This window comes from Myiozetetes cayanensis, unplaced genomic scaffold, assembly GCF_022539395.1.
Source record: "Myiozetetes cayanensis isolate MyiCay16 unplaced genomic scaffold, myiCay2020 scf1, whole genome shotgun sequence".
Taxonomy (NCBI): domain Eukaryota; kingdom Metazoa; phylum Chordata; class Aves; order Passeriformes; family Tyrannidae; genus Myiozetetes; species Myiozetetes cayanensis.
The window spans coordinates 103,572,090-103,584,881 of NW_026086604.1; the positions used below are offsets into that span (position 1 = coordinate 103,572,090).

At 38.1% G+C, this 12,792-nt stretch overlaps 1 protein-coding gene across 1 annotated transcript in view; it reads left to right on the forward strand.

Annotated features, from left to right (window-relative positions):
- Positions 1-12,792, forward strand: part of ELMO1 (engulfment and cell motility 1) — a 312,368-nt gene that overhangs the window by 53,183 nt on the left and 246,393 nt on the right. The window contains exon 4 of the mRNA XM_050308939.1: positions 11,903-11,943. Coding sequence (XP_050164896.1) covers positions 11,903-11,943 — 41 coding nt within the window. The remainder of the gene's footprint in view (positions 1-11,902; positions 11,944-12,792) is intronic.

Sequence of the window (12,792 nt, forward strand, 5' to 3'; positions counted from 1 at the left end):
CTGCATGTTTGTGTCTCAGCTTTTATGTTTACTTCCGTGCACAAGTGTTTTTTCTGTGGGTGCATGTGGGGTGGAAGGCGTTTTTTATAAGGGGTGTAACCCTCTTCCTCTCTTACTATTTAATGTTTCTGGTGTGTTTAGCTGGTTTCTTAATTTACTTTTTCTTTTAGAACAGCTGCTTAAATAAGGCATTTACTGCTTGTGTGACCCACTTAACACTTTTGTGCCTTAGTTTGTTCAACTGTAAAATTGTGGTAATGTTGTTACCTCTGGGTGGAAAGTCCTCAAATTTCTAGTCAGTGCTTTGCATTTGGAGTAGAATCATACTGAATGGCTGCAGCAAGTGTAGATTTTGGAACTTCAGTACTGGTGCACTGTGAGCAGGAGAATCTTTGCTGTTCCATACAGAAATCTTCAGGGGTTGTTCTGTTTAGCTGGTTAGTTCTAATGCAGTGGCCCCACAGACTGATTATACTCAGTGTACAGAAGTTAACAAATTAAAAATGATGAATTAAAAATTCTTTTTAGGAAATTAGATGTGGGGGAAAACAAACCAAATCAAGTTATACAAGTGCCATGTTTTATATTCTGGACTTCTCTGAGATTGTTTTTGTGGCACATGTATTAAAAGGAACTTCTTTAATATTTAACAGCTTACCCATAACATTTTGAAATCCTACAGTGTTACCTGTTTAGAATTATTATTACTTCTGTAAATATTATTCTGAGTGAAAAAAAAGCATTTCATAATGTGTTTTAGGCCCCAGTGTGTCTGAGGGCTTAGTATATTATAAAGTTCTATTGGAGAGGAGAGCATTTGAATTCACACTGAAAATGTTTTACTGTAATGGGTTTATAATTTCTTCATGCAGTGCAATCAGTTTCACTTATAGTTAACTATTTTGTGGCACATGCCTGGGAAATTCTTATGTGAAATTTGGAGAAACATGGCACTAGAGGGGAGCTGGAATAACAGCAGTCGGATTTTTAAGCAGCCTGGAAGCCCCGTTAGAGGAAGAGGGAGTTCCCAAGTGAAATCAAACTTTGTAGTTTGATTTTTTGACCTGCCAACGTTTTCCATTTTCATTTGCTGAAATTTTTCAGTAGGCATATATGTACAGGTAGAAATCTTTTGCCTTCTGGAGTGAAGGATGTTTTGCTTTTTTCTTCTTATATAACAAATGGCAGACACTGCACACTGTGTTCAGGAAAAGATGCATGTTAGTCATGATGAACCAAGTACAGTGGGGACAAAACTGAACAAATATTATGCAGTCTCCTTCCAAACAGCAGCAAAATAATACCAAAATGATTGGTTTTAATTTACAAAATAGCTTAAAGGAACTCTTATAAACCCCTCATACCTTATCTGAAATATTAGGTTACTTTCCTGAAACCTTGATTTTACTTTTATTATGTAAGACTTAGAGGAGACAAGAAAGATCAATGCTGACGTATATTGGCTAGCACTCTTCAACACAACCTGCAAGTTGTCTGCAAGCCACTTTATGGGGAGGAGGAGAAAGAGTGAGAGTAAGGTTGAAAGGGAGAAAGGTAATAGCAGCCTTCTCCTGATGCAGAGGGAAATGAAGGAATGAAGTTTGAGGGTCACATCCCTCACCTTTCTGGCATGGAACGATGGGGAAGAAACATGCCTTCCTACTACCCATGCACACAAACACTCACATTTACCTTTTAAATGTTGGAAACAATGTGGGAATGAACCCTGAAAATATATAGGTTGATACATGCTTCTAAGCACACAGTTCTGCTTTTGATTCACTTAGTGCTAACTTTTCCTCAGTCTGTTTCCTTTAAAACATCTATTCAGTTGAAGAGCTGTAGTGGAGGAGATGATTCATACCTCAGATGGCTAGCTGTCGGAGATGATAAAGGGGAGGAGAGAAAAGGAAGACAGAAAAGAGAAATTACTTACCCTTTGACCAGACACTGCAGCCAGTGCCTGTCTCTCAGGTGGGATCTGCTCATTTAGACACCACTTAACATCTATTCAGAAAATCCTAAAAGCTTTGGCATACCAGTTTCCTCCCTCTCTGATCCCTTACCAAGAAGAAAAAGACTATTTAAAAGAACAGCACTGTATTATTATTTTAAAAAGAACAACTAAAACCCCTCACTGTAGCATTATGCAAGTTCTTTATCTTTCAGTGTACTAAAGGTATTCCAAAAATTGAAGTACAAATATCATATGAGAGATCAGAAGGAACCTGGGAGGTTTTTTGGGGTTGCTTGTTGCATATACTTGGAAGCACTTATTTATATTCTGTTGCACTTTATCCTAGTTTACCTGCTGTGTATATGCATGTTTTGCTTAGCAATGAAGAGAACATTTTCAAAGTGAGGAAATGTCACTGTGAAACCGGATCAATTGACAGTGGGGTAGTGGAAGATGTTGGACCTGAAAAGAACTCATGAGTATTTTTTCCACTAAATGTTATTAAATTTTACATTAAAAATCTCCTCTTCAGATATATGACATCTTGACAATCTGGACTTCAGGAGGCACAGGGCTTTTTCAAGTTGAGGCTTCCCACTAAATATCTATAGGTTTGTCAGTCTGGGTTCATCAATGATGGTTTTAACTTTAATCATACAAAATTAGTCTCAGACAGATTCTATGCCAGAAAAAATTAATATATATTTAAGTGCCTTTTAGAACCAACCTCTGTGCCAGCTTCCAGTGAATAAGAAGGTTTTCTGCTCATTCATTGCCATGTACTATTTGATGTCAGGGTTTTACGACTGCTTTTATTCCTGGAAAGTTGCTTTAAACAAGGAGGGTAAAACTGCCTATTATTTATTACTCTTTCTCTCTTGCCAGGTGGGGACTAATTAAGTTGCAGTAAACCTAGCAGCTGGCTGATGTGTGTATGCATTAAAACTGATTTTAAATCATGTGCAAGATAATGTACTTTTGTGTTTCCTCCTTGAGAGTGTTGATTGAATACAGTTACTCTCTTTTACAATACTTGTTTTGTTTTGGTTTTTTGTTTTTTTCTTTTTTTTTAAATTTGGTTTCCTTCCCACTTCCACCATTTTCCTCAATGATAAATTTGAAAAATAGCATCCAGACTCTTCCCCCCTGCATAAATCTATACTAGCAGTATTAAAACTGTGATCCAAATTAATTTTTAATGAAAAGATTTGATTAGGACTTTAAGAGCTGGGCATAGGGATGATCTTTCACTCTTAAGTCTTTTTGTTGTGTGAAGGGAGGAATGGAAATGAGTTGGTTTCTGAATTTGCATTGGTATCTTATTGTGGACTTTTTAAGGTTGCAGTCTGGGGAAGAAATGAATGGTAGAAGCTGACTGTCTGATGTCTTTTACTCCCAGTCTTCTGGCTGATTATTCTCAAAGATGTTAAAAGTAGGGCTACACAGGCTCTGTACAGGTGAAGCAGGATGCTGGCTAGTCTATCCTGTCTTCTCTTCATTTGTCCCAGAAACAGCCATTTCATAAGAGGATGTTATTTCTTGTGTTCACATGAAAAATTGCATGCTTTAATTTGTGCCCATTATGTATAACTCATTCTTAGCAGTTGGGTACTTTTTACAGCACAAATTATTTTAGGTAAGCCAGTGCTAGTTTTAGATTATCTGAATACTTTGTGGATTTACAGTTTCACTGTTCCTGCGCCAGGGGAAGCAGCTTCCATGAGAGGCAAAAGGTCGATATTTGAGGACAGTATCTATTTTGGCTTATTCCATTTAAATCCACTCATGTGTGTTAACACAAGTTGTAATAAAATCTGATTTCTCTAAGCTCAGGGATGAACTTCCTCAGCATTGGAGGTAAACAACCATTTATACAGAAAGGAACAGTTTATGATTAAACTTGGCCATACAGTCTCTTCCTCCAGGTTTGCTTTTATCTATGAGATCATTAAACATGGATTAAATTAGCAGATGTGAATCTTTATGTTAGCAAAAAAAACCAGCTGTGTTTTCTTTTCAAAGCACAAACCTGTTACAGTGGGGAAAATTTATGGGAGTACTGTTATATGACCATTTCATGTTAATACAAGTGCAGCATATGGGAGGAACCATAGGCCATTTTACATTAATGATCTGTCTAATGTTTGGATTTAGCCAGCAATTTTATCTTTCAAGAGTGTCTTTCAGGATATCTCTTCTGGTTGTTATTTATTTCTTCATAGAAGTCACTGTACTTCACTGCATATTAGAAGGACACCAATAAGCCTTTATTTCTTTTAAAGGGAACTTTCAGACCTAAATCTGGACCCTCGGGTATTTGTTAATTAATTTAGTGCAGAGTTTCTCAAACTGCAAGGAGAAATGTAGTTGAAAAGGGATTGTGAAATTCTTAATTAGAGAAAAGAAAGTGATGCATTGCTTCTGCCATGTATGTAGAGTAAGAATAGCTGTAGTTTCTGCAAGTGCTGTCACTACTAATAGCAGTGTACTGATACAATCCTAGCATCACAAGTCTAAACATATGCAATATTAGTGAGCACCAGCATCGTTCAAGTGGTGAAGAAGAAAGGGATACTGATGTCTTGCCGTATTGTAAAGTGTCGCTCTCTGTGCTTCATTATGACTTCAGACTCTGACTCCCACAAAATCACGGGGTTTAGTGCTGAGAGGATGAAGGAAGAGAGGGTCTCTTGCTTCCTTCGCACAAACTTGCAAATTTATATGAACTCTTACCCAGAAGGTGTAATGGAACTGCAGTAGATGGAACTAGTGATGTTTTTTGATATGAATATTGTAAAGATTTCTAATGTTATTGCACATCCTGAGTTTAAAGTCGTTAAGGGAAATGTCAGTGCCTTTAACAGCTGACAAGATCTAGGCTTCTTGAAGATAGAGGACTATGAAGGAGCTTGTGGAGAGAGAAAAATAAAATTTAAAAAAATCTTACACTAATTTACAAAAGTGTTCCTTGCTTGGATTTGCTAGCAGCAGCTCCTTTCTGTCAGATTGGAGAAGAGAGTTAGTGCTTGAGTTCAGCCACTGCAGCTGTATCTCAGCCATTCTGAAGGAGGTTATTGGTTGCCGCTGATGGAGGATTTACTCAAAGATAGATGACCCAAAAGGTGGTTACCTATTCAAGAAGAATTGAAAAACACTCAGGTAGCTTAAACCAATTTGCTAAAGGTAAGGCTTGCTTAAAATCAACTTTTAGGTGCTAAACAGATGCTAACAATCATTAAATGAGTTTTATTGCTCCTTGTACCTGTCATATTTCAGCTTGACAAAATCAAAGATGAAACTATTCATAAAGCAGATGCTAACTGGCATATAAACATAGTGAAAATATTTGACAGTATTATAGTACTTGCAATTTTGTTACCATCAGGGATTATTAATCAAATTGGTAAGGAAATCATACTAACTATTGGATTTTTTTTTTTTTTTCATTTTCTTTGTTGGACTAATGAAAGGTCTCAAATTTTTATTTTTATTTATTTTTTTAAAAGCTGTTCAACAGCAAGAATAATCTTGGAAACAAAAATCCAGATGTTTTAGTGCATTGGATATAATTCAGTGAACTAACACCCTTGTATAGTGCTTCGTTAATGTCATATACTAATTATTGTTAAAAACAGTGGGTTTTGGAAAATATGATTTCTTTTCTTACAGAATTGTGTCATTGGAGTATTCATCATTAGACCTCCAGTTCTTTGATGTGGTGGCAGCCAGCCATTCTGGATAAAAAGGGCAATGTTATTGTCACATTTAGCATTTTATTGGTCTGGCTTGTCCAAAGCCATTTTCCCACTGGTTGGTTGGAATCTTTCAAGGCTGTGAAGTCCTGTCCTGTGGTGTGTGGCTGGGACCTCATCACTGAAAAGTACATAATCTGCCTTACTACTTCTTTTTAATACAGATATTGCAGCAAAGCTTAATAGGTGGAAGAGGAAATAGCTGTTGAGAAGGGTTAGAAATTATAAAAGGGAGGGGTGAATAATTAGAAATGTGTAGTGAAATGCAGTCCAATGGATACTATTTATGCTTTCTACTTGGTGCTATTTTCTAGGTTAAGGAACTTAAGTTAAATGCAGTAGACATTTTTATATATATATATATATATATATGTATAGTTGCTAAATGTGGCAATGGATTTACCCTATGTAGGATGGAAGAAGTCCTGTCAGAGATGGACTGGTGAAGGAAAAGAAGAAAACAGCTCAAATGTTATAGAAACAGAAGTCTTAAATGTTGTTTAAACATATCTTAAAATGGCTTTTCTGTATTTTTGCAAAGTCACAGCTTCTCCTTCCCGACACCCCCTGCAAAGAACTCTTATGCAGGAATGTCCTGGGAAGATATCCTGAGGTCTTCTAATTGGTCTTTGTTAACCCCTTTCTATTGGCTATTAACTCTTTACCTGATTGGGTTTTTCTGTAGTACCCTGAGACTGTAATTGGTTCTTTCTTAATCCCCCCAAAAGCCTTATAAGCCCCCAGCCCCACAATAAACTTCCTCTTTCGTCCGTCCCTCTGCGCGGTTTGTGTGGGCTTCTTACGGGCTCATAGAGCCACGTGCTAGGGGGGCAGTTGGGAGAGCATCACACCTCCAGAGAATGGCTTAACACCCAGGACCTGAAGGTGCCCCCCTCCAAATCAGCCGTCATAGTTTAAGAGTTGTGCAGGTAGAGCCAGGATACACTTGAGGTCCTGCAGAAATAGTATCCCCAGTGTTCCTGATCTCCCATATAAATGATGTTCAGGAAAAAAGATTTTAGGAAAGAGATAAAACACTTTATTAATTCAGTCCTTGATTTTTGTGGGCTTGTGGTTTTTTTTTAGTTAATTGGCTTTGGGTTTGGTTTGGTTTGTCTCTTTTTTTTCTTCCTGTCTGATTTTGCTAGCCATAATCTCCCCATTGAAAGCCTGAATTTTACTGCCTGCAACTGATGGCATTTTCAAGATGAAGGCTAAACATGACTTTAAGATTGTTGCATCCATACATTCTTTTAAGAATCAGCAGGAGTCTCATCTCTTAAGTTAATTCTGCTGTATCTAAAGGAAATGTGTAATGACTAGATTCCTGGAGTTACGCACCAATGAATTAATTCACATTCTGGCCAGCTGGAGTATCCAGGCACACTTTATGATTCAATTATAGTCTCTTTATAGAAATGCAAGATTGTAGTACGAAAGAAACTAATACTAAAAATCCCACAGTATAAATTTTTTGTGGCTTCAAGTAGAAATTTCTACCCTGATCGGACAGCAGTGTGTCAGTAATGAGTTGTGGGTTTGGGGTTTCTTCATTCAGTCTTCAAAGGTATGCTCTCTTAGTAGGTTGTGTGAAAAGCCACATCTTAAAGCCCTGCTTTGTATTTTAAACTGTATTTTAGCTGTATTTCAATATATGGTGCAAGTATGTTGCATGCAAACATGCTGTAACCCACAGCTGAAGATCCCTATGTGCTTTGTAACTTTTCAGTACTCCTGACTGGGAATTTTTGGTGTCCCTATTTATACATGAGGAAACAGGAAATGTTATGGCTTGTTAGGACACTAGATGAGCAATAAGAAATATATGTAAAATTCTGTTTGGGTTTGTTTGTTTGTTTGGGTGTTTTGTTTGTTTGAGGTTTTTTGTTAATAACCTTATATTTTGCTGCTTCCTTGTTGTACAGTCACTGTAACATCCTAAACATATCATCTGTGAGTCAATGCTTAGATCTGGTGAAATGCAGACTTAGGAATGAGGATCTCTTTGGAGGTGAGAAGGGAGTAACTGAGGAAGCTGCAGCTGAGAGTGAAGTGGGAGAAGACATGAATACCTGGGCTTCCCCGAGTCTTGTGCTCTCTGCAGAACCCCAGCTGCTATATTTATACCGAAATGTTGCTACTGACTTGTTAAAGCTACCACCTTAAGAGCTGTGAACTAAGCTGGCAAAGGCTCTCTCCCATGAGCAGCTGCACTTGTTGAGGATTTTGCCTGTTGACTCTGGCGTGTGAATGTTTCTTGCCTGAGGTTGTGATGCTGCACTGATTGGCTCCAGTGCTGCCTGTGCTCTGTATCACTGTCAGGATTCTGCCCATTTGTGCAGATCAGAGAGTTGCAAGCCCATAATGCCCCCTTGTCACCTTCCACTTGATTTCAGCTACCAATTTAATACCTACCCTAGGAAAATAGTTTTGTACTAACCAATGTGTTCAGTGCAGATACTGTGATAAGTCAGCTGAAGGGGTTATCTCCTGTAGGGAGCACAAGGTTTACTTTGATCTGTGTAATTTTGTGCATTAAAACTACAGCCTGATCTTCTTAGAGCTTTAAATGAGCAACTCACCATGTATAAAAGCACACTTCATTTTTACTAGTCTAGGAGAGGACATGGAGACAAAATGTAAAACAAAACCAAAATATGCTAGCACAAAAAATTTCTGTGAAGGAAAATCTTTGAAATACATTGACTAATAAGGTAAATTTGACTTTTTGGAACTATAAATGCAGCGGAGATATGTAATTTTCCTTATACGTAATTTTATTAAGATTAAGGTAACAAAGCCTTCAAATCTATTCTCTTTAATATTAGGCAAATATTTAGAGCCGGGGGGAAAAAAAGTGTCTTTGAATGGCCTGCTGAGTGGATATACTCTGCAGAGAATGGAGATGGACTTTTGCCTCATTTTTCATGGTTCAAAAGGAAAAAAGAAAATATAACAGCTCACTTTTCTTTGTCTTCTAGTACTGCTACATTCCTGTATACATGCAGTAAACAGTCGGGTTCTGTCAGTGCTGCCCAAACATAGTTATGTGTCTTGCAGCTTTCACTAGCAGGGCTGTGAAAGGGATTCTGGAGGTGGCTGTGAGCTGGCTGGGAAGGGGCCGCGGGAGCTGGTCGCTCATCCGCCTGTCACTCCCAGAGCACAGAAGGGTTTTTCTGGCAAGGAGGGCTGGCCGTGCGCAGGCAGGATGGCAGGACTGCTGCTGCTGCCAGCTCGGAGTGCTGCCGGCCCGGAGCCTCTCCACAGCCTGTGCTTGCCAACCAGGCTCTGCCTGGGCGATTGCAGAGGGAATCGTGGCAGCCACTGCCTGCTTTCAGCATCATCCCCCTTACAGCTGTGAACAGCGTGCTAGTGGCAATTTATCTGCCTGGTAGAGAAGGGGAAAGAATTTTGTCTGCAGACTTATGTGTAGGGGGAGTGCAGCCCAAGGGATTATTAGGAGAGGAGCAGCAGCTTATTAGCATTGAAGTGGTATTTATTTTACGTTCATTAATTCATAAAGTGTTGTCAGATCACTAATTGCAAATTCTGTATCCCAGAAGTGTTCCGCCTTTTTTATCCTGTTGATTTTTTTCATCATGAATTGTACTTAGTCACATCAGTGCCGTAGCGGTAGTGTCACAGGAGGACAAAGCTGTACCATGAGAGGCTGGCTTTAATATTGTTAATAGTTTTTAGTTTTGAGGATCTATTTGTTTCTTTTTTAATTGTTCCTTAGGGGTTCTAATTGACTTATTGGGGGTGGGGGGGTATGTTTGGGGCTTTTTTCCCAAGTTTTTAGTCTTGAATGTCATATAATAATGCAAATGTGATATAAAATAGGCAAAGGGGAAAGGAAATAAATAAGATTGACAAAGGACATAGAAGTTGATGGTGTAGAGAACTTAGAAGTACCAAAATAATGATTTGGAAAGTAATTTAATCCAATCTTCCCCGTATTTATATTACTGCTAAATTTGGTTATTGAAGTGTCTTTTCATCATAGTTTCCAATGGGAAACTATAGGTCCTGTGAGAAATAATGGCAAGAAGATTACTCATTTTGTCCTCCATTATATTGAATCTGCTAGCTGATTTTTGTTTACTTAATAAAAGGAATTAATAACGCAGATAAAATTTTGTCAAAATATAGAAATATCAGAATAGGACTCACAGTAGCATCCTGAGGAGAAGGGGATGCAGCCTACAGAGCTGTGTGTTCTGCCTGGCAACAGTTTACCTCCAGGCTGGCAAACATGCTGGATGGCAAACTGGAGTTACCCAGCTCCAGACAAACCTATCCTGCTCCTCCCTTTATCCCTCTCAAAAAATGGAGTTTTCTTTTTTTTTTGGAGAAGATAGAGGGAAGAGAACAGTTGGAATCAGGGATTGCTTTCACAGGATTGCAGAAGCTGAAAAAAAACCTGTGAAGGAGGACAACAGGTCAAAGCAGCTCCACATAAATGTCATGGTAATCCAGACCGAGGAACTCATCAGTCCAAAAAACTGGGGGTGGGGGAAAGACCCACACTTTCTATCTCATGTGAACTGCCTGATCTGCTTCACAGAGTGGATAAAGCTATGTGAAGAGTTGAGTCAGCACAGCAGACAGAAGCTGCTGTGGAGAAGGGACATGTTGGCTGCAGCAGAATGGAGCAGTTTCACACTTCTGCCTTTTCTCCCATGTGCTGGTATTTGCTAGTCATTTAGGTGCATAGCAAGGCAGATCAGCAAATTGGTGCTGGTGAAAACTAATTTTTTTTTCCCTTTTACTGGGCCAGCTTTTAGTTTGAATTTAGTTTGAATGGTATGGATCATCTTGGGTGTTCATGTGAAAATAGTAATGGCAGTGAAAGAGGAAGGGTGGAAACCAAGGACTGAGATACTATGGCAAGGAGAAACAAAATCCTTTCAGCAGGTGCTTTCATTCAAGTTTGATTAAAATGGTCTTGTTTTATGTTTCTGGCTGTTTATATACTGGCTTGGTTGACTGGACTATGAAATAACAAATCCTTCACTGATCCTGACCTGACCAGGGAGTCTTTTCTCTAGTTTTCTGTCTATGCAGTGATGCAGTACAGAAAACAAATTCAAGGGAAAAATAATTCTTCCTCCACATAACGCACCTATATGCTGAGTTAATTTTCAAACTAATAATTTTCTATAAAAATTAAAGAGAAACAGCTTGTTTTGACTGCAGTGTTGGCTTATGGTTGGGTTTATGGTGGGTTTTCTGTGTTTTGTTTGTTTTGTTTTCTTTTTAAGAATTCAGTGAACTGTCATTATTGGAAGTTACTAGAGAGGGGGATCCTAGGCTCTTTAGGTGATTTGGGAAATTTTTGTGAAGCAGCAGATCTGTGTGACATTGACTGGTCATTCAGTCTTAGAAAAAAAAAGGCTCAGTAGTCACATAGCTGGTGAAATTCAGTGTGTTTCTTTTTGCCATGCAACTTCATCTATGTTTGAGATATAAAAGTGAGTTTTCTTTTAGCCAGAAATCTTCTAAAAACACTTGTGTGTGCACCCTGTGTTTATAACAAAGTTCAAAGCATTGCAACATCACCAGGCTAGACTGGTGGTTTTTTTCTATTTTGGGATCCAAAGCAAGAGAGCTGTTTTCAGTCACTCCAAATGCTCCTGTCCACAGATGTAGAGAATAAAGCAGAACTGATACATCTGGGATCTTAACACCTTCCAGCTGGTGCTTTAGCAGAGGGGAACCTGCATGCGTGTACTTAAGAGAGAGGATTACTGTCATCATATCACCATATCTGAAAGGGACAAAAGAAGGTTTAAAAATATTGAATGTCTTCTTGCTTCAGATGTCATTCCTGGAAAATGCTCATGTTGATATCTAAATCTTCTGTTTCTGTTGGATAATGAGATGCAGCGTACACAAAAGACCCTTTGATTTGTCAGTTGAGAAGCTGAATTTGTCATATGGGCAGAGGTTGACAAAAAGTACTGATAATGTCATCATGCATATGTGTAGAATTGCCATCTTTATAGCTTACAAGACCAAAGCAGCAAAAAATTTTGGGATCTTACCAAACTTTATGTTATATAAAAAGAGAAAGACCACTAACTTGTTTTGTTCCTTGCAGTTACTGGCTTTGAAATCATATTTTAAGAGCTCAGAGATATTCTAGTTTGGTGATTTTGTTTTTTCTTTCTTTTTTTTTTTCATTAACCAGAAAAAGCCACTGTCCTCAATAATAAAAGAAGTCTGTGATGGGTAAGTTCTGCCATATAGTACTTACTATATACTGTACTTTGGGAGGTATTAAACCAACCAGGGGATCATTTTTTCCAAAGAAAATCTAGATATCCTGAATAAGTAGTCATTAGTTTCTTAAATCTTGTTGTTCTGTCTTCAAATTTGAATTTGCAGTGCATTTTGGATCAATTACTTTTAAGATTAAGTTCCTAACAACGCAGCTCCATGATGTGGGTGACTCTCATTTAGCCTGTTTCTTTCCTGCACAGAATGCATTTTACCCACTCACTTTACGCCTGTGGTCCCTGCAGTTCGTGGGTTAAGGGACTAAAGCACTGCCTCTGGCTTTGATTTTTGAGCACTTAGTCTAGTGGGTGCTGTAAGCTGGTCCAGTTCATGTGGCAGTTCATATGAAACTGAAATGTTAATTGCAAGTTCTGCAATATAGACTAATAATTGGCTACGACAAATACCTTGCCTTAATTTTAGTATGTTAATAAAAAAAGCTGTTTTAAGCAAGTGCTACCACACAGGAGAATCTAGTTTATATTCATCAAATTGCTGCTGAGTTAAAAAGGTGATATTTTACACATAATGTAATGTATCAACTTAATAATGTATGTTTTGGGTATTGTATAAGATAGCATAAAGTCCTGGTACTGTAAATTATTTTTTTTGGTCCATTTTAGTTTTTTAGTGATCTTGCTTACTGCAAACAATAATCAATAGGATGTATTTGTACTGAAGTTTTCCCTTTGTAAGCATGCTTTTATCTTAATGGAACTCATCGTTGAAAGCTATGGATAAGTATGAGAAATACATGGGAATGACAGGTGCTCGTTTGGTCATAATAAAATTATGTGAAGG